At 36.7% G+C, this 20,811-nt stretch overlaps 1 protein-coding gene across 26 annotated transcripts in view; it reads right to left on the bottom strand.

The window, feature by feature from the left end:
* FOXJ3 (forkhead box J3) overlaps positions 1 to 20,811 on the bottom strand; it is a 152,048-nt gene that overhangs the window by 63,363 nt on the left and 67,874 nt on the right. For all 26 annotated transcript variants that reach the window (XM_045373292.3, XM_005543753.4, XM_074010666.1 and 23 more), the window contains one exon: positions 16,866 to 16,940. In XM_045373292.3, the coding sequence (XP_045229227.1) occupies positions 16,866 to 16,940 (75 nt within the window). The remainder of the gene's footprint in view (positions 1 to 16,865; positions 16,941 to 20,811) is intronic.

The following is a 20,811-nucleotide window of genomic DNA, read 5'->3' as shown; positions in this document are numbered from 1 at the left end:
TGATATCACAGAAATACAGACCACCAGATGATTATGAACAACTAGATGCTACCAAACTGTAAAACTTAGAGGAAATGAATAAATTCATGGACACATACAAGCTACCAATACTGAATCAGGAAGAAATAGAAAATCTGAACAAACCAGTAACAAGTAACAAGACTGAATCAGTAATAAAAAGTCTTGGCCAGGAGCAGTGGCTCACACCTATAATCCGAGCACTTTGGGAGGCTGAGGCAGGCAGATCACGAGGTCAGGAGTTTGAGACCAGCCTGACCAATATGGTGAAACCCCGTCTCTACTAAAAGTACAAAAATTAGCTGGGCATGGTGTGTGTGCCTGTAATCCCAGCTACTCAGAAGGCTGAGGCAGGAGAATCACTTGAACCCGGGAGGCAGAGGTTGCAGTGAGCTGAGATCGCACCACTGCACTCCAGCCTGACACTCATCTCAAATATATATATATAGGCTCCCAACAAAGAAAAGCCCAAGATTACAAAGACTTCACTGCCGAATTCTGCCAAACTTATAAAGAACTAACCCAATTCCCAAATCGTTCCCAAAAATTAAAGAGGAAGGAATTCTCCTTTACTCATTCTATCGGGCTTGCATTACCCTGATACCAAAACCAAACAAGGACACCACAAAAAAAAGACCTGCAGGCCAATTATCTCTGATGTACACAGACACAAAAATCCTCAACAAAATACTAGCAAACCAAATCCAACTGCACATCTAAAAGATAATACACCATGCCCAAGTGAGATTTATACCAGGGATACAAGAATGGTTCAACATAGGCATATGAGTAAACCTAATACATCACATCAACAGAATGAAAGACAAAAATCACACGATCATTTCAACAGATACAGAAAAAGCATTTGAAAAAATTCAACATCATTTCATAAGAATTCTCAAGAAATCAGGCATAAAAGCAGCACACCTCAACATAATAAAAGCCATTTACGACAAACCCACAGCTAATATCATACCAAACTGGGAAAAGCTGGAACTTTTTCCTCTAAAAGCTGGTCAAGACAAAGATGCCGCTTTCACTACTACTATTCAATATAGTACTGAAGTCCTAGTTAGCACAGTCAGGCAAGAAAAGGAAATAAAAGGCATCTAAACTGGAAAAGAGGAAGGCAAACTGTCCCTCTTTGCACATGACATGATCTTACATCTAGAAAAACCTAAAGACTCCCCCAAAAAACTCAATGGTCCTAGGAAAAGTGAATGTCCATAGGCAGAAGAATGAAACTAGGCTCCTATACCTCACCTTAAACAAAATTCAACTCAAAATGGATTAAAGACCTAAATGAAAGACTCAAAACTAAAAAAAACTACTAGAAGAAACACAGGGGAAATATTTCAGGACATTTGAGTAGATAAAGATTGTATGACTAAGATCTCAAAAGCACAGGCAACAAAACAAAAATAAACAAATGAGATTATATTAAACTAAAAGGCTTCTGCACAGCAAAGTAAATAATCAATGGAGTGAAGAGACAATCTGTTGGGTAGGAGAAAATATTTGCAAACCATTCATCTGACAAGAGGCTAATATTCAGAACATACAAGGGACTCAACTTCAATAATTATTTACATACACATACACACACACACCCATTAAAAAGTGGGCAAAAAAATATGAATGGAATTTCTCATAGGAAGGCATACAAATGGCCAACAGGTATATGAAAAAAATGTTCAACATCAATAATCATTAAGGAAATGCAAATCAAAACCACAAGGTGATATCCTCTTACTGCAGTTAGAATAGCTATGATTAAAAAGACAAAAAATAACAGACACTGAAGAGGATGTGGAAAAAAGGGAGCTCTCATATACTTGTGGTGGGAATGTAAATTAGTACAGTCATTATGGAAAACAGTATGCTGATTTCTAAAAAAAAGAAAGAACTAAAAATAGAACTACCCTATGATGTGGCATTTACCCAAAGGAAAAGAAATCACTATATCAAAGGGATACCTGCAACCCTGTGTTTACTGCAACACTATTCACAAAAGCAAAGATACGGAATCAAACTGAATATCCATCAATGGCTGAATGGGATAAAGAACATACGGTATAGATACATAATGAAATGCTATCATAAAAAAGAATGAAAGCCTGTCATTTGTAGCAACATGGATGGAACTGAAAGAATGTTAAGCCAGGCACAGAAGGACAAATATCACATATTTTCATTCATATGTGGAAGGTAAAAAAGTTAATCTCATGGAGGTAAAGAGCAGAATGATAGTCACCAGAGGATGGGCAGAGTGTAGCAGTGTGGGGTGAAAATAAGTTTATTAATGGGTACAAACATACAGTTAGATAGAAGAAATAAGTTTCAAAGTTTCACAGCAGGGTAGACTGGCTATAATTAACAACAATGCATTGTTTATTTCAAAATAAATAGAAGAGAGGACTTGAAGTGTTCCCAATACATTAAAATGATAAATACTTAAGGTGATATATTCCCTAATTACCCTGAGTTGATCATTACACAGTCTATGCCCGTAACAAAATACCACAAGTACCCCATAAAAATGCACAAATAATATGTATCAATTAAAAAGTTTTAAAAAAAATTTTAAGAAGGTAAAAAAAAATACAACCACACAATAAAAGGAAATACTTGCAAATTATATAAGCGATACAGGACCTGTATCTAATATACATAAAAAACTCTTACAACTGAGTTATAAGGGAGAAATAATTCCATTTAAAATGGGCACATAATCTAAATAAACATTTCTCCAAAGGAGATGTACAGATGGCCAACAGGCACATCAAAATTTGATCACCATCAATTGCCATTAACCCAATGAAAATCAAAACCATTACAAAGTGAGGTATCATTTTATACACACAAGGACAACCATAATAAAAAAGACACTTAGTAAGTACCACTGGCAAGGATGTGAAAAACTGCAACCCTCATAACTGTGGGAATGTAAACGGTACAACTGCTTTGAAAGACAGTCTGGCTGTTCCACAAAATATTAAACATATGACCCAGCAATTCCACTCCTAAAAAACTGAAAACATACACAAGAGAAATAAAAACACTGAGTCTATCCTAAAGTGTATACACAAATACTCACAGCAGCATTTTTGTTTCAAAGTAGAAACAATATAAATGTTCAGCTGGATAAAGAGACTAACAACTGTGGTATAGCTATGCAATGGAGTTTCACTCTAGCATAAAAAGGAATTAAGCACTATTACATGTTACAATATGGATGACCCTGAAAACCTTAGGGTAAGTGAAAGAAGCCCAAAATGCCACATATTGTGTAATTATTTTATATGAAATGTCCAAAATAGGTAACATGCCCAGAATAGGCAAATTCACAGAAACAGAAAGTAATGTAGTGGTTGCCAGGAACTTGAGATGGTGGAAATGGTGAGAGACTATTATTAATGGATAAGTTTCTTTTTGGGAGGGATGAAATGAAAATGTCCTGAAATTTGATAGTGATAATTTATAGTAAAACTACTGAATTATATACTTTTAAAAGACAACATTTATAGTATGTAAATTTTATCTCAATAAAAAACTTTTTTTGATCTAAGAGAAAAAGGAATCAACAGGCTCTAATCAAACACAGGGTATGTACAATACAGTCAAAAGACACCTTTCACAAAGCAAAGCCAGTGATATTGTCCAGAAAGAACTCAAGCCTCCTGATTTTTCTTTTCTTTTTTTTTTTTTTTAATTCCGGGATACATGTGCAGAACGTGCAGGTTTGTTACATACGTATATGTGTGCCATGGTGGTTTACTGCACCTATCAACCCGTCACTAGGTTTTAAGCCCTGCATACATTAGCTATTTGTCCTGATGTTTTTCCTCTCCTTGCTGCCCGCCGACCCGACAGGCCCCGGTGTGTGTTGTTCCCCTCCCTGTGTCCTTGTGTCCTCATTGTTCAACTCCCACTATGAGTGAGAACATGTGGTGTCTGGTTTTCTGTTCCCTGTTAGTTTGCTGAGGATGGTGGCTTCCCACTTCATCCACGTTCCTGCAAAGGACATGATCTCATTCCTTATTATGGCTGCATAGTATTCCGTGGTGTATATGTACCATATTTTATTTATCATTGATGGGCATTTGGGTTAATTCCATGTCTTTGCTATTGTGAATAGTGCTGCAATAAACATACGTGTGCATGTATCTTTATAAAAGAATGATTACAAAGATATGCGGAGTAAAAGAAACATAAATGAGTATATATTTCTTTGGGTATAAGGCTCCTGATTTCTAGCTGATTCCTGGCTCTCCTCTGGACCATGTTTGTCTGTGATAAAAGTTACCTAAAGTAGTCATTAAGAGAAAAATCAAGGAATTCACCTACCTGAAGGTTAAGAACTCAAAAGATCCTCCCAAATTTAAAGTAGATGTGAATCAATGTCAAGAAGTGAAATAAGTTTCCTGGCCCCAACCTACTGATCAAAAATCAAAGTCTGAGTAAAATGAAGCAAAGTGACAATTTCTAGAACATTCAGAGACCAGTCTTAATTTAAAATGGCAAAAAATTTATGTAGAATTTGAAAAGTTCCTTTGAGAATAGAACAGCGACTTCTTAGTTACCTAGGAAAAGACAAACATCACTTTTGAGATAAACATTTATTAGGCATCTACTGTGTATCAGACACTGCTGGGTATGATGGACGTATGAAAATGTCAAAGACCTAATCCTTGTAAATGAAAAACTCACAATTGAAGGAGCTATAATAGTGAAATTCCCCAAGAACCATGGGAGCAAAAAGAAGAGAGCAATTAATTTTGAAAAGGTAGAGAAGGTTAAAAAAGGAAAATAAATTCCTTTCCCAGTTATTATACTGAAATGTGAGCTGGGCTTTAAAGGATAAAGAAAATGAAATACTATTTTAGATACCGTGTATCATAAATGCAAGAAAAATAGTAGAGTATAGCTTGAATATAAAATTTAGAAGCACAAAGTCCAACCCTGGACTTGACAAAAAGGCCACCGAAGTAGACTTGTGTTTTCACTTATGTGCCAAACCCTAAGGCAGCAATGTAGAAGAAGGTACAGAAAAAGTAAACACAGACTAGAAGAGACTAGTTGAAAGTGACATAGTATTTCAGGTTATTTATCGTTAAAATCATGTTACTTTTTAAAACATCTTAACTCTTCTAATTATTTTGTTTTCATGTAAAAACCAGGATCTGAAAAGATCAGTGATGACAGAAGGAATCACATGAGGCTGAATTAGGCTCACGGGACTGCTAAACACTATACAGATATGGACAATACTTCATACCCTCTTAAAATAAAACCCCAAAGGGAAGCAGAGTCTCCTATGCATGTTTCATGTACAGGAAATACTAACTAACTGGTCAGGGACCTCACATAAGTCCTAATTCTCTAGCATCAAAGCAACTGCTTGAATCCATTTCACCAATTACCTATGTACATACACAAGAAGGACCAAAGGGAAGTTCTATAATTAAAAAGTACAGTAGGCTGGGCACATGGGAGGCTGAGGTGGGCAGATCACCTGAGGTTGGGAGTTTCAGACCAGCCTGGCCAACGTGGAGAAACCCCATTTCTACTAAAAGTACAAAATTAGCCGGGCGTGGTGGCACAAGCCTGTAACCCCAGCTACTTGGCAGGCTGAGGCAGGAGAATTGCTTGAACCTGGGAGGCAGAGGTTGTGGTGGGCAGAGATTGCGCCATTGCACTCCAGCCTGGGCAACAAGAGCAAAATTCCATCTCAACAAAAAAAAAAAGTCCAGTAATTGAAATAAAAGTTCACCAATAGATTAGACAGAATCAGATTCAGAGATCCTGAAAATAGATCAGTAGAACCTAACCGATCTGAGGAACAAAAAGATAAGAAAAATTAACAGTCTCAAGGACTTGTGAAAAAAATTCAAGTCTCATTATAACTGACCCTAAAAGAAAAAGAAAAAATAGGGCCAAAAGAATTTTTAAAAATAATAACTGAAAATATCCCAAATTTGGAGGAAAGCCTCATCTTGTTGATCCTAGATTAGCAAGCCTAGAATAAATACAAAAACACTACATCAAACCATATCACAGTCAAACTGCTGAGATCCAAAGAAAAAGAGAAAAATTACTGAAAGCTACCAAAAGTGGCAGGGGTTTGGGGGTGCAACACACATTACATATAGAAGAATAAAAATAAGAATGACAGCTGACTTTTCATAAAAAATAATGGAGACCAATGGAACATCTTCAAAATGGAATATATTCAAAACTCTGACAAGTGGGAATACCCTGCAAACCCAGGAATCCATACCCAGAAAAAAGTATACTGAGGATGAAAAAAAGATATTTTCAGATGAACAAAGGCCTATAAAATTTGTTGCTTGCAGACCTGCACTACAAGAACTACCAGAGGATACTGTTAGGCTGAAGAGAAAGGTTACCAGATGGAAACTTAGATTTCCAGGAAAGAACATCAGAAAAGGTAAATAACTAAGAAAATATTTCCTCCAATGTAATTTCCTTAAAAGGCAACTAACTATTTAAAGCAAATAACACAAATCCTAAGACAGGATTTATGGTATAAGCAGAAGTACAAGATATGACAATAGCACAAAGAAAGGAATGGCAGATAAATAAAATTATACTGTTGTAATGTTAATACATTTTTAAATGGATGGCAGGAGGTAGCAGTAGGTGGTATAAACTGTAAGGTATGAAGTGGAGGGTGGTATAATATTACCTCCAAATAGACTCTCATAAGTTAGTGATACATATTGTTAAATTCTAGAATGACTATTAAAAAACTAATTAAAAGAGGACACTAAGAAGTCAAGAGACGAAATAAAATAGAATCCTATAAACTATCTGATTAACCCCAAAGGTTGTAGAAATAAAGTAACATTAAGAACAAAAGAAAAACAAACAGCAACGACACCAATAATCACATTAAATTAAATACAAACACTAAGTGGTCTAAATAGAAGGCAGAGGTCATTAGACAATTTTAAAAGCAAGAGCCAATGGCCACGTTGTTTACCAGAGAAACACTTTAAACACAAAGATGTTTACAGACTAAAAGCAAAATACTGGAAAAAGATACACCATGATGTTGCATAAGAAAGCTGGAATGGCTAAATTAGTATCAGACAAAGTAGGCTTCAGGACAAAGAGCATTTTAAGAAATTAAGTGCCGGGTGCGGTGGCTCATGCCTGTAATCCCAGCACTTTGGGAGGCCGAGGCAGGCGGATCACGAGGTCAGGAGTTCAAGACCAGTGTGGCCAATATAATGAAACCCTGTCTCTACTAAAAATACAAAAATTAGCCGGGCATGGTGGCACGTGCCACCTCCCAGCTACTCGGGAGGCTGAGGCAGAAGAATTGCTTGAAGCTGGGAAATAGAGGTTTGTAGGGAGCCGAGATCGCGCCACTGCGTTCCAGCCTGGGCAACAGAGCGAGACTTCGCCTCAAAAAAAAAAAAAGAAATTAAGAAGAACATTTCATAAAGATAAAAGAACGATTTATCAGGAAGAATAAACACGCCATACATAAATAGCAATTTGCAATGGGCCTAAGTGCAAAATCTAAAATTATAAAACTTAAAAAGAAAATCTTCATGACCGTACTTGATTTCCTGACAGGATACACAAGTCACTAACAATTAAATTAAAAAATGATAAATTCGACTTCACCAAAATTCAAATTTTCTACTCTTTTTAAAACACTATTGTGAAAGCAAAAAGGCAAACCATAGTCTAAAAAAACATTTAAACAACAGAAATCTAAGGAAAGACTTGTATCCAGAATATATTTTTTAAAATGCTTACAACTCAGTAATAATGACAACCAGTGTTTTCTAAGTCAAAAGACTTTTTAAAAACTTTCAGAGGAGAAGACATACAAATGCCCAGGAAGCACATAAAAAGATGCTCAATATCAACAGCCATCAGGAAAATTCAAATAAAAACCATGATGAAATACCACTTCACACCCAGTAGAATGGCTACAGTTAAAAAGACAGATAATAACCAACTGTTGGCCAGGTAATAACCAACTGTTGGCCATAGGAAGCAAAACTGCAACTCTCAGGTATTGCTGTTGGGAATGTAAAACAGCACAACCACTTTGGGAAAGGGTTTGGCAGTTTCTTATAAAGTTAACCTTCCATCTGCCCTCTGACCCAGTAATTCTATCCTTCAGGAGAAATAGAAAGCATGTCCACAGAAAACTTGTTTAAGAATTTACTAGTAATTATTAATAGCCTAAAACTGAAAACACCTCAAGTGTCCATCAACAAATAAATGTATAAACAAACTGTCATAGATTCACACAATGGAATACCACTTAACAATAAGAAACAAACAAGTAATATATGTAGCAGCATTATAAACATTATACTGAGTGAAAGACACAAATGAGTATATACTGAATGATTCCATTTACATGTAATTCTATTATGTGAACTTATGGAAAAAATCTACTATGCACTCAAGGATCACTATCTAAAACTGGGGCTTGACCACAGGCTTATTTTGAGGATCAAGATAATGCATGTAACATGGCTCTCAATTCTTTAAAGCAATATACAGATACAGACATTACTTTTTATCAACAATTCCAGTACAACACAGTAATGTCCCTTCTGACAGAAAAGACTGCAGTGGCTTACCCTGTAAAATCCCAAAGAAAGATCACAAACAAGAATTCTACAACTTTGATCATATTTTCCAAAAATGATTCAAGATACCCTAAAACAGAAGTTAATTCCAGAGGGGAGGAAAGTGGCACCCAACTGAAAACCAGGTGTCATTGTTAAGTAGAAGAGAGCAAACAAATACCAGCAATTCACAAATTTCAGAAAAAAATCAAGGTAATCAAGATAAAGAAAATCCATCAGAAATGGCCGGGCGCGATGGCTCACACCTGTAATCCCAGCACTTTGGGAAGCCAACGCGGGTGGATCATTTGAGGTCAGGAGTTCGAGACCAGCCTGGCCAACATGGTGAAATCCCATCTCTACTGGGGGGGGAAAAAAAAATTAGCCAGGCATGGTGGCACACGCTTGTAATCCCAACTACTGGGGAGGGTGAGGCAGGAGAATCGTTTGGCCTGGAAGGCAGAGGTGCAGTGAAACAAGATCATGCCACTGCACTCCAGCCTAGGTGATGGAGTGAGACTCTGTCTCAAAAAGAAAAAGAAAATGCATCAGAAATGAAGATGTGTCAAAGACCAACAATAAACTTAAATGTCTTTATTCCTATCATTATATTTATTACTTCAAATAAAGAGCATTTTAATTATTCTAAAACTTTATTTCTAGCTGAAATTTTATGTCAACACAAAGTACCCTGCTTTATCTTCGGTTGAAAATAGCCTAATAAAAAAGCTATTACCTGATTAAGTACAAATAAACCAAAAATGCTAATATTAATTTCAGACTCCTGGGGAGAGCAGTCTCTGTCATAAATAGCTAACCATTCCAAACGGTGAAATCTATTACTATTGCCAAGTATATGCCCACTGGTAACATGAATCATCATAGACGATTCTCTGCTCTTCCTTAGCTTTCAATGCACATTCACCTCAGGAGCTGGATTCCTCTTGTCTCTGACTTCTTTGGCTTTATACCATGCCTTCATCTTTCTTTCTTTCTTTTTTTTTTTTTTTTTTTTAACCTCTCCCAGTTTATTTCGGCAATCCATCTTCGAAAGATTTGTTTGCTTTGTTTTCTCCCAACTTCTTAGGATGCTGTTCCTGGTAACTGCTCAGGCACAGCATTTGCATGCACCACAGATAGTGTAACCATACTTTGAGTTTCAATCCTGCTTTATACCTGTTCCCTAAACATAGTTAAGAATAGCACCCCTTTCATTCTCAGAAGTTTCTGGGCCGGGCGCGGTGGCTCAAGCCTGTAATCCCAGCACTTTGGGAGGCCGAGACGGGCGGATCACGAGGTCAGGAGATCGAGACCATCCTGGCTAACACGGTGAAACCCTGTCTCTACTAAAAAATACAAAAAACTAGCCGGGTGAGGTGGCGGGCGCCTGTAGTCCCAGCTACTCAGGAGGCTGAGGCAGGAGAATGGCGTGAACCCGGGAGGCGGAGCTTGCAGTGAGCTGAGATCCGGCCACAGCACTCCAGCCTGGGTGACACAGCGAGACTCCGTCTCAAAAAAAAAAAAAAAAAAAAAAAAGTTTCTGGCTTGGACAATAGGTTAAATAGCTACTGAGACCACAAAAATAGACTATGAATGGTCAAACACACAGTAAGTACTTCAAAGGCAGGCTGCTTGTCTGGCTAGTTGACTGAATGAACATATGGATAACAACGATTCCAATGCCTGCTCAGGTCCTTGAAATACCCTTTTTGTACAAATACAAGTTTTTATTACTTTTAAATACATTGATCATCAAATTAAGCCTAGAGAGACAGTGTTAAGAAATTTCCTCTTAATCAATGGATTAAAATATGTAATTGGCATACTGACTGTAGTATAGTAAACAATTCCACTACATGTTAAGGATACTTAAAAAGTATATCCCATTAAGGGATTAACAGACATATCTTGCTTTTAAATCATAGTACCAATCGATCCTTTTAGAAACTTTAAGTTAGAGATAAAGTTTTACTTATCATAACGAATTTCCAAGAAACAAATGGCTCACCTATATAATCCACTCACAAGGCAGCTTAACATGACTATTATGTTACTACTTGAGGGTTATAGCTCAATATCTGTCAAGTCTAAGCCAAAAAGAAAGTAACTTGATGGTCAAATGAATACACAATTAGCAAAAACATGTCTTTCAAATAGTGATTAAACTCTGATAAATCCGTATGATGGAATATATGCAATGAAATGAAACAAAACTGCTGATACGCACAACGACATGGATGGCTCTCAAATACATTACACTAAAGGAAAGAAGCCAGACTCAGAAGGCCATGTACTACATGAGTCCCATTTACATGGCATTTTGGAAAAGGCAAAATTATAGGGACACAAACAGATCAGTAGTTGCAAAGGCCTGGGGATAAGGGAAAGGGCTGACTACCAAGTGACAATCTAGAATACTGTTCTTCATTTTGATTACAGCGATGGTTACACTGTGTTTGTTGAAAGTAATAGAATTATACACCAAAGAGTAAATTTTACCATACATAATTTTTTTAAAAAATTTCTAGGTATAACGTTATTTTTTAAAGTAGTTTAGATCTGGAAAAGAAAAAAAAAGAGGACAACAACAACAAAATGTTCTCTTTCAACTTTAAAAAGAGAACAGAGAACACTGTATGTCTAAACAAAAGGCAGCTGCAACCACACTGCTCGAACAGTATTAACATCAGGGCTCTAGGCCAAGACTTCTTTCAGCTTCTGCAGTGTTATCTCCCTGAATCAGATTCTCACTTCTATCTAACTCAATCTTCCTAATTTTCTGAATACCTTGGCTTTCTAACCTTGGTTTGTCTAATGGAATGCCTCACATTCATAATTCACCTCTGTCTCGACAATCACTCAATGGCACCAATCCATTTCTCACGTTTGGATCTCACGTTAGTACTTACATTAATTCCCTTAATTCCTGACTCTACCCAGCTTTGCTATGACTCGTCCCTCAGCTAAACTTGATCATGTCCTCTTCTAGCCTTCAACTGGAGTTCTTATCTACCATGAGTTAAAATGACAAATGCTACCAACCTCATCTATTCAAGTGCTTCAGAAGTGACAAACTCTAAAGTCTCCCTTGGGAAGCTGTATCAGTGTTTTTTCACTTCAATAAATATGACATTTCTTATTTTGGTCCAACCAAACTCTTGCTTATCCTTCAGTACTAGTTCCTGTTTAGTTTGTATGGAAACACAGATAAGCAGTCATTTTCCTCCTCACAAAAATCATGCATTTAACTTAAGACTAGCATTAAAATTATACTCTTATCTTCCTTCTCTAGGGTAATACCTATGACTCCTACAACACTGTTAATCATTTAATGTTATATTTTATGTTCCCTCAAACCTCTCCAGTTTTTCTACACATTTTTCAAAGAAAGTGACCAAAATGGGATACCAGAGACTAACAAGCAATTTACAAATAAATATAATACTAACATAGCCCCAAAAAAAGAATACCCTTTAAAAAGAAAGATCAGTCAACTATGTTATGGTCCCTTATACTAATCTACAGAATAAGAATAGAAAAAAATTCATAATTTGTGAGGCGTGGTGGCTCACACCTCTAATCCCAACACTTTGGGAAGCCAAGGCAGGAGCACTTGAAGCCAGGAGTTCAAGACCAGTCTAGGCAACACAGTGAGAACTCCATCTCCACAAAAAATTTCAAAAACTTAGCCAGGCATGGTGGCATGTGCTGTCATCCTGGCTACTCTGGAGAATCACTTGAGCCCAGTAAGCTATGAGAGCACCACTGCACTGGGCAAAAGGGCAAGATCTTGTCTCAAAAAAATTTTTTAAAGAAAAAATCACAATCCTGGAAGTTTCAAAAGTTAGTCTCTTAGCAATGAATTTGTTATTTCCTCACAAAGCAGGAGAGCCCAATCTTTCCGGTCCCTAAGGCTTTACAACTTCCCATTCCCAGGCAAGACAAAGATTCCCTAACCCCCACACCCCTAAAAACTCTTCTATGAATTAACTGTAGTTATTTCCCCAGGATAGTCAGGTGGCCTTCATGTGGTTTTAAACTTCTTAGCTATTTTCTCAGTTCTATTAGAGTCCACTGCTACTAAGTTTAGGTAACTGTTGAAACTGAGCCCTATAATCCTTTAGTTCCTTTCAAATCAAAGATAATTTTTCTGAACTGAAGAAAGGGAAACAAAATTGAGAAAAGGTTAAGCTGAAAAGCAGAGAAAGAGAATTATATTTTTTAAACTACATTTAGGCAGTAATCTGTTTTTCCCTAATGTAAACATTTACCTTTAAGATAATTAAGACATAAGCATGAATTACACAATAAGACTTATAATCCAAAGAATTAAAAAAAAAAAAGACAAATATAGAGAAAACAGAACTAACAAAAAGAGAAGAGATAAAAGGCCGGACTTAAAAAATGGAGACAGACTGCCCAATGTATACACAGGGTGAAAAGGGTTATAATCAAGAGAAGAAAAACAAATCTGTCCCCAAAAAAGCAGCAAAGTTGTGGATGCAAAATTGAATTTCATTTTGTGTGTGTGGTTTTTTTTAAATAAAGTGATAATATGGCTGCTTGAAATTAGTTGTAAAGAGGTGAGGAAAATGAATCTCAGACCACCAATGTACATAGAAAGGTACCAAATATTAAGGACTTTTACGACACAATCTTCTTGAAAATGAAGGATTAAGTAAGGAATAGATAGCCACATTAAAACATTTGTGATTTAACAATACACTTCAAGATTAGGTTGTTCTTCACACCTCTCTGGTAATACAATGAACAGAAAGCTGTATTGTGAAAATACAGAGAAGATGCTGTATGAGTTACTTCCACCTCTTGACCTAAGTCATGGCAGCAGCTAGCAAAATTCTAAGGGGTTATAAAGTCCACCCCATACCCAAGACCAAAATCTACTCCCACCCCACCTTGGCTCAATGGTTTTCTCCCACTGTGGTGAGGGTAGTTTTGGAAAAGCTCCTCAAATGTCAGGAAACACTGTAATGCAAAAAGAAAAAACAATTCATAAGTACTAAAACTTAACTAACATTTTGGTCTCCCTCTCAAGGAAGATTGATATCATGGGAAAAGTACTAATCTAAGAACTAAGAAACCCAGTGTATTTTGTTTGTTCAGCATTCATTCTAAGACTTTTTCTATAATTTCAGTTATTTGGGAGGTGGCGGGGTGAACATCAGGCATACTCTCTCTGTTAAGTGTTACTCAGCTGATGAAATATAAACCAGAGCTGCTGACAGACATATTTGCCACTTATTGGACTGAAAATGAAGCTATCAGAGAAATTAGCACAACTAAGGGATGAAAAGAGACATTCCTGGTGATATAATTTAAGAACCTGGCTCCAGTTCTTCCTTAAGTACTTTTCCCCTTAAGTTAGTTTGTATTGAGTTTCTGTGACTAACAAGTATGTCTGGCCAATATGCCTGGGTTCTAAATTCCACACTGAACCTGAGCAAGCTGTTCCTCATCTACTGGCCTTAGTTTCTTCTTTTATGAAATGGACTTGAGATGAAGTCTTCAAAGTGTTTTTAAAGCAGTGGAATTTTGTGCTTTCTTAAACAAAATCTCATTTTTAAATCAAAAATAAAAATGACTTTATTCACATAAATGTATTTATAAGACCAAATTTACATCTACGTCTGACCAAAATCAATGAGAAAAATGTATTTAAACCTCGCTTTGTGGCCATGCATGGTAGCTCACGCCTATAATCCCAGCACTTTGGAAGGCCAAGGTGGTCAGATCACTTGAGGTCAGGAGTTCAACACCAGTTTGGCCAAGATGTGAAACCCCGTCTCTACTTAAAATGCAAAAGTTAGCCAGGCATGGTGATGTACGCTGGTAGTCCAGTTACTCAGGAGGCTGAGGCAGGAGAATTGCTTAAACCCGGGAAACAGAGGCTGCAGTGAGCTGAGACTGCACTACTGCAATCCAGCCTGGGCAACAGAGTGAGACTCCATCCCAAAATTAACAAACAAACAAACAAATAAAATAAACCTCACTTTGAGACTGAAAAGAAAAATTACTACTACAAATGTACTTTATAAAATCAAATGTATGATATTTACTTACTATGACCAAAATCAATAAGAACGGGGTGTTTTAATAAATACAAAACCTTAAAACTGAAAACTACTGGTAAAAGATGAAAGCTCTGATTAGCCTCTCAGGACTCAATTCATTTCTGTATTTCATTTTAGTTGCACACTATTAAGAATCCTGATTCAAAAAAAAGAGTTGCAATGAGTAACATGTTTTCCACATCTGTCTTACCCCATACATTAAAGATGAACAAAAGCTTAAACTTCTACACAAAAGAAAATACCTAACATGACACATTTTTAAGAGTCTCCAATTGGTTAAAATCAAGTACATGATAGAATTAAGCCTCCATATGTATTGATTTTTTAATTTTTAAAAATTACTTCAAATTCATTTAAAAATCCAATCAGAACCAAAATGTTTACAGAACCTAATTAGTGACTTCATAGGACTCTAATAAATAATCTCTGAAGTCTCTTAAAAATATTTTTCAGTCTGACCCATATATACTCATTGCCTATAGGAAATGTGATAAAGAATTTATTTTTAGAATCTAATTATCTTTTTGTAAAAAGCCTCCTTTAAAGGAAAAGGTGCAACAATTCCTATTTAGAATCTCAAAGTTAAAAACATAGAGAAACAATTTTTTACAAGACTATTAATCTGTTCAGTCTTACTGAGAACCAACTTGACAGGGCACACAGATGATAAAAAGTGCTATAAAATGTTCACTACTTCAGAAAAACTGCTTTAAGATAGAAATGAATAACTCTTCATCTCTAATCTCAAGAAGTTAACAGTCTGACAGAGGATACAGTATATTCATTCATTCAACAACGGTGTCTCCTCAGTGTCACCAGCCACTGTGCCAGCAACTGGGTCTAAACAGTGAACAAGATACACATGATCCCTACTTGCATAAATTTAGATTTTAAAGGCAGTAGATAACTAACAAAGAGCTTGAAAATAAGAGACCATATGAGTAAGTTAACATTTTTTTGGGGGGGGGGGGGGGGCGGGGAAGATTGCTGCATACTATGTGAAAGTTAATATAAACTGGAGGGATTGAGCCCAGCCATGGAGAGTCCAGTTAGGAGCTACTTACTACAACGATGACGGTCGCTACAAAATAAAAGGAACTCAAAAGAGGGAGCAACAAACTCAGCTGAAGTATGGGGAAACGAAAAAGCCTCAGAGAAGTCATGTTGCAGCTCAATACTGAAAGATAAGAAACAGTCTAGACAAGTAAAGCAAGGAAATTTGTACAGAAGACCATGTGAATGGCATGTTTGGAAAACTTCAAGTAGTTCTTCACAATGTGTCTTGAATGAGGTGAATTACAGCTGGAAAGGCAGATAGAGAAAAAAATAGTAAAGAACATTTTACAAGAAGAGAAAGTAAACACCTCCAGGACACTAAGGAATACTTTTAAGCAAGGTGCTTACATGATCAGGCTTACATTTCAGAAAGATTCTTCCAAAATCAGTTAGCCTAAAAACAAATATAAGAAGTCTAACCACCTAAACAAGCATCGTGCTTGCCAATAAATACACTGTCTCAAAGTCCTAATCTAGTAACTTACCTTGACAACCAAATACAGTACAACCAAGTACTCTTAAGTTTCAGAAACCAAGCAACTAGTACCAAGTTCAGGGCACACTATAGTTGACTAGCTATTAAAACAACAAAAGAAAGGCGGGAGTCACCATAGAAAAAACGCTGAAAACGTGAAAAATGCAATGGTGTCAGGAGATAAGAGGAGTCAAGTAGAGAACACGCTTCTTGATTATACTCAGAAATGGGTTAATAACAGAGAAACTATTTTATTCCAGTGTAAGAATACTTCCACCTGTTGCCAGTTACACACAGATGCACCCGTTTTATGTAATAATTATGGTTCCTGACAAGCAGCTCAAACACCAAATTTCATTTAATACACAACACTTCAACCAAAGATTAGAAACAGCAAAGTACAACAGCGCTGTGGTGCACATTGGCTATACACTAGTTAGCTTCCCACAGCTTAAAACTCTCTAACAAGCTTTAGAGCGGGGCGGGGGGGGACTTACTACTTTGCAGAGGTTCCTATTCAATGAACTGGAAAAGTTCTTAATTCAAACATGACAAGCGACATACTGAAGAATTCAGCTGTTTTAAGAAAATGAATCCTACCTTTCCAGGGTCATCCTTGGATCGAGGCACTTTAAGGAAACATTTGTTCAATGACAGATTATGTCGTATGGAATTCTGGAATTAAAGAAGAAAAGCCATAAGGTCAATAAAATCCTAAAAACATAACCCAACTTTAAAACAGAATTAGAAATCTAAACATCTCTATGCTTTGCAAAACAATTACAAATGGAATAAACTTTTTAATGAGCTTAAAATTTAAACTTTCTGACTTTCAAATTATGAATGCTACAAGGGGAAGCTATTACTGGAAAATAATTTCTAGAGGATTTCGTAAAATGTAATACATGTAGCATTTTAAGTGTTTAACACTTTTAACGATACAGGAAGATGCCTGTAATGTAATGTTAAATATTAAATGCCAAAATATAAAATTGGCATATTATGATACATATTATGACTTTAATTGTGGTACTTATTTTAAATTTATTTATTTATTCTTGGAAATAAGCCAGAATGCAAAATGTTAGAAGGTATTCTACATGAAATTAAAGAGTATGACTATTTTCTTCTCTTTACTGCAAAGTCCAAATAGTCTGCAAGACACATGTACTAGCACTTTTTAATTAGTTTAAAAAATATTTTTAAAAAATTCCACTGCTCTATTACAAAAAAACATACAGAACCCAATTAGGTTCTCACCACAGTCCGTAAAAAAGAAAAACACATGGAAAGATACTGGCTACAGGGAGCTGGGAAGAACATCTAAATTCCTCATTGTAGCAGGGAAGAACACCCAAAGTGGGTAGCAGGAAAATGCCCTTGGAAACCTGCAGAGTCTGTGAAACAGAAATTTATTCATGAATAAGTAGGACTGTACCACAATCCGTACAGAATATGCCCCAAAGTCCATTTCTTCTCAATTAAATGCTCCAAAACCCATTCTCAAATTATCCTGTTTGTTCCCAAATGGCTAGTATTTGGGAGAAAAGAGGTCCAACTGCATTTAGCCATTACTTAGAATGGTACCTTTTGGGGTCATATTTTGGCATAGTATCTGTTTTGTTTTTTAATATAAAATTCAGTAGTCTAACAAGAATGCCTATAATAAAACTTCTCTCCTTCAGGCACAATATTGGAATTTTAAACATTTTAAAAAGATGACTACAGAATATAAATTCAAGACCATCTTATTACCAAAGCAGAAATTTAAAACTTACGCTTGGGATGTAAACAGCTACAAAGAATGATGCTGTCTTCCAAAGAGAAAATCCTAGGTAAGCATTTTTTTTAAAACAAAACAAAACAAAACAAAAAAACCTACTTTTTTTTAAGCCACATCAGAGAGCTCAGATTGCAAGGCAACCAAACCACATTCCTAAGAGGAGCAAGGCTATTCAATGAGAAACTGGACACACAACTAAATCACCTTTGGCAGAGCACAGGAAAAAGAGATGGCCACCATCCAAGCAGTTAAAAAGAAATTACCTAAAATTTTAAAGGCCAAGCATGGGGTTGTCACTTTAGAGCAACAAGGATCCCAGAAACAAGAGAAGTTCTCACACTCTCTTAAGGTCTTCTCCATAGACCTTTATCATATGTTCTTAAGAAAGAATAGGGGTAGGAAAGGAGACCCAAGAAAGTCTCCCCTAGTGGCATAAACAGGAAGAAAGTGATTGACAGTGATAGGGAGTGAGGAGACAAAGCCCACCAACCTTCCACAGATTTTACAAAGCAAAAAAACAAGTCTGCAGTAAACGCAGCAAAACCTCTCACCCACAAGACTCTGGCAAAGATTCACTGCTTCTAGGGGAAGAATGGAAACAAAACCCTGGTGCCTCTAGGGAGGGACAGGAAACCCTTACCCAGTAGTACATAGGCAAAGATGATCTGCTGTTGGAGGAAAAGCAGAAGCAAATCCCTTGAACTCTGGGAGAGGTACAGGAAACTATCTTGGGCCCAGGATCCTATATAGATACCATGTAGAGGTCTGCTACACCTGGAGAAGAGGTGGGAAACTCCAACCCAAAAGTAACTACAGATACACAAGACTAGTTTGGCTGAGGGAAAGAAACACTGAAAAAGCCCACCGTAAGTTTGAGGGTCTGCATAAGACTAAGGCTGGACCAACACAATAGAGAACACCCCTCACCTCTACCAAAAGCATAGCACTGAATAACAAGCAAACGCAGTCTACTGACACAGAAGGGGCAAGAAACCCCCACGATGTGTAAAAAGGTGGGCAGAGACAATTAAAATCTAAAGAGATTAAAAAACAAAAAAATCCTACAGCACCCTCTCCAAGCACAAGTTAACAGAAGCCCACTGCTGGAGGAATGTAAAGTTTGTGGTATACTGAAGATAAAGATATCAATTTTAAAAATCCAAATTATTGACAGACTGACTCAATCCCCACAAGAACGGCCTGAGAAAAAAGATGCTTGTCCATTTATGAGTACAAGTACCATTTATCTCAATGTCTACCATTCTTCTACACATATGTCTGGTCTCAATCAACAATTGTAAGACATAGAAAAGAAAGGAAAACTTACTGCCAAGAGATAAAATAATCAACAAAACCCAAGACAAGACTCAGGTGTTAGAACTATCAGGAAAGAAAACATTAAAATAACTATGATTAATAAGTTAAAGGGTCTAGCAGGAAAAAAGCGGACAACCTGCTTGCATAAGGAGATGGAGAATTTCAACAGAAATGTGAAAACTAAAGAAAGAGACCAATATAAACAATAGAAATAAAATCATTGAACATGATTAAATTCCTCAGATGGGATCATTAAACTAGACACAACTAGGAAAAGAACTAGACACAACTCTACCTGAGGGTAGAGTAACAGAAATTTCCAAATGGAGACTGGCGCATTCACACAGGGCAAAACAAAAACAAAACAGATCATCCAAGAATTGTGTGATGATAAGAGTATTCAAGTCCCAGAAGGAGAAAAAAAAAGGAATGGGACAGAAGGAAAATCTGAAGTAACAGTCAAGAATTTTCAAAAAATAAATGCAAGACATCAACCCGAATATGCAAGAATTTCAGAGAACACCAAGCAGAATAAAGTAAAAATCCACATCCCCAAATTCATTACAGTGAAAGGGCTAAAAACCAAAATAAAGAACATCTTGAAGGCAGTCAGAGAAAGTAGATTACGTATAAAGGAATAAAGATAAGAATTACAGTGGACTTCTCAAAAACCATGCAAGCCAGAAGGCAATGGAGTGATATCTTAAAATACTGAAAGAAAAAAGAAAAAAAAAAAGAAACCTGTGCAGTGAAAATATCTCTCAAAAATAAAGGCAAAATAAAGACTTCCAAACAAAAGCTGAAAAAATTCATTTCAGCTTACACTGTTACAAGAAAGTTCTTTTGGCAGAAGTATGAAATCAAACAAAAATGCAGATCACGAAAATAAATGGTGTCAGAAAATGGTAAAAAAAAAAAATGAAGGTAGATTTAATGCTTTTAAAAAGACTGTATGAAGATATTCAGACTGTAAAAAATAAAAAATAAATTTTATAAAGCAAATATAATTTATTATGGAGTTTGGAACTATGTAAAAGTAAAATGTACGACAACAACAGCAAAAAGGATGGGTCAAAGAAACTGGAAAGATGTGGTTTAAACAATTCTGACATGATACACGAAATGGTTTCGAGGGCTGACTTTCAATAGATCGCAGCGAGGGAGCTGCTCTGCTACGTACGAAACCCCGACCCAGAAGCAGGTTGTCTATGAATGGTTTAGCGCCAGCTTCCCCACGAACGTGCGTTGCGTGACGGGCGAGGGGGCGGCCGCCTTTCCGGCTGCACCCTGTTTCCCAGGACGAAGGGCACTCAGCACTGAGCATGGTGGTACACGTCTGTAATCCTAGCTACAGGGGGGCTACGGGGGAGGCTGAGGCAGAAGAATCACTTGAACCTAGGAGGTGAAGGTTGCAGCGAGCCGAGATCGCACCACAGCACTCCAGCC

This window comes from Macaca fascicularis, chromosome 1 (genome assembly GCF_037993035.2).
Source record: "Macaca fascicularis isolate 582-1 chromosome 1, T2T-MFA8v1.1".
Taxonomy (NCBI): domain Eukaryota; kingdom Metazoa; phylum Chordata; class Mammalia; order Primates; family Cercopithecidae; genus Macaca; species Macaca fascicularis.
This window is presented reverse-complemented; position numbering and strand designations above follow the sequence as displayed.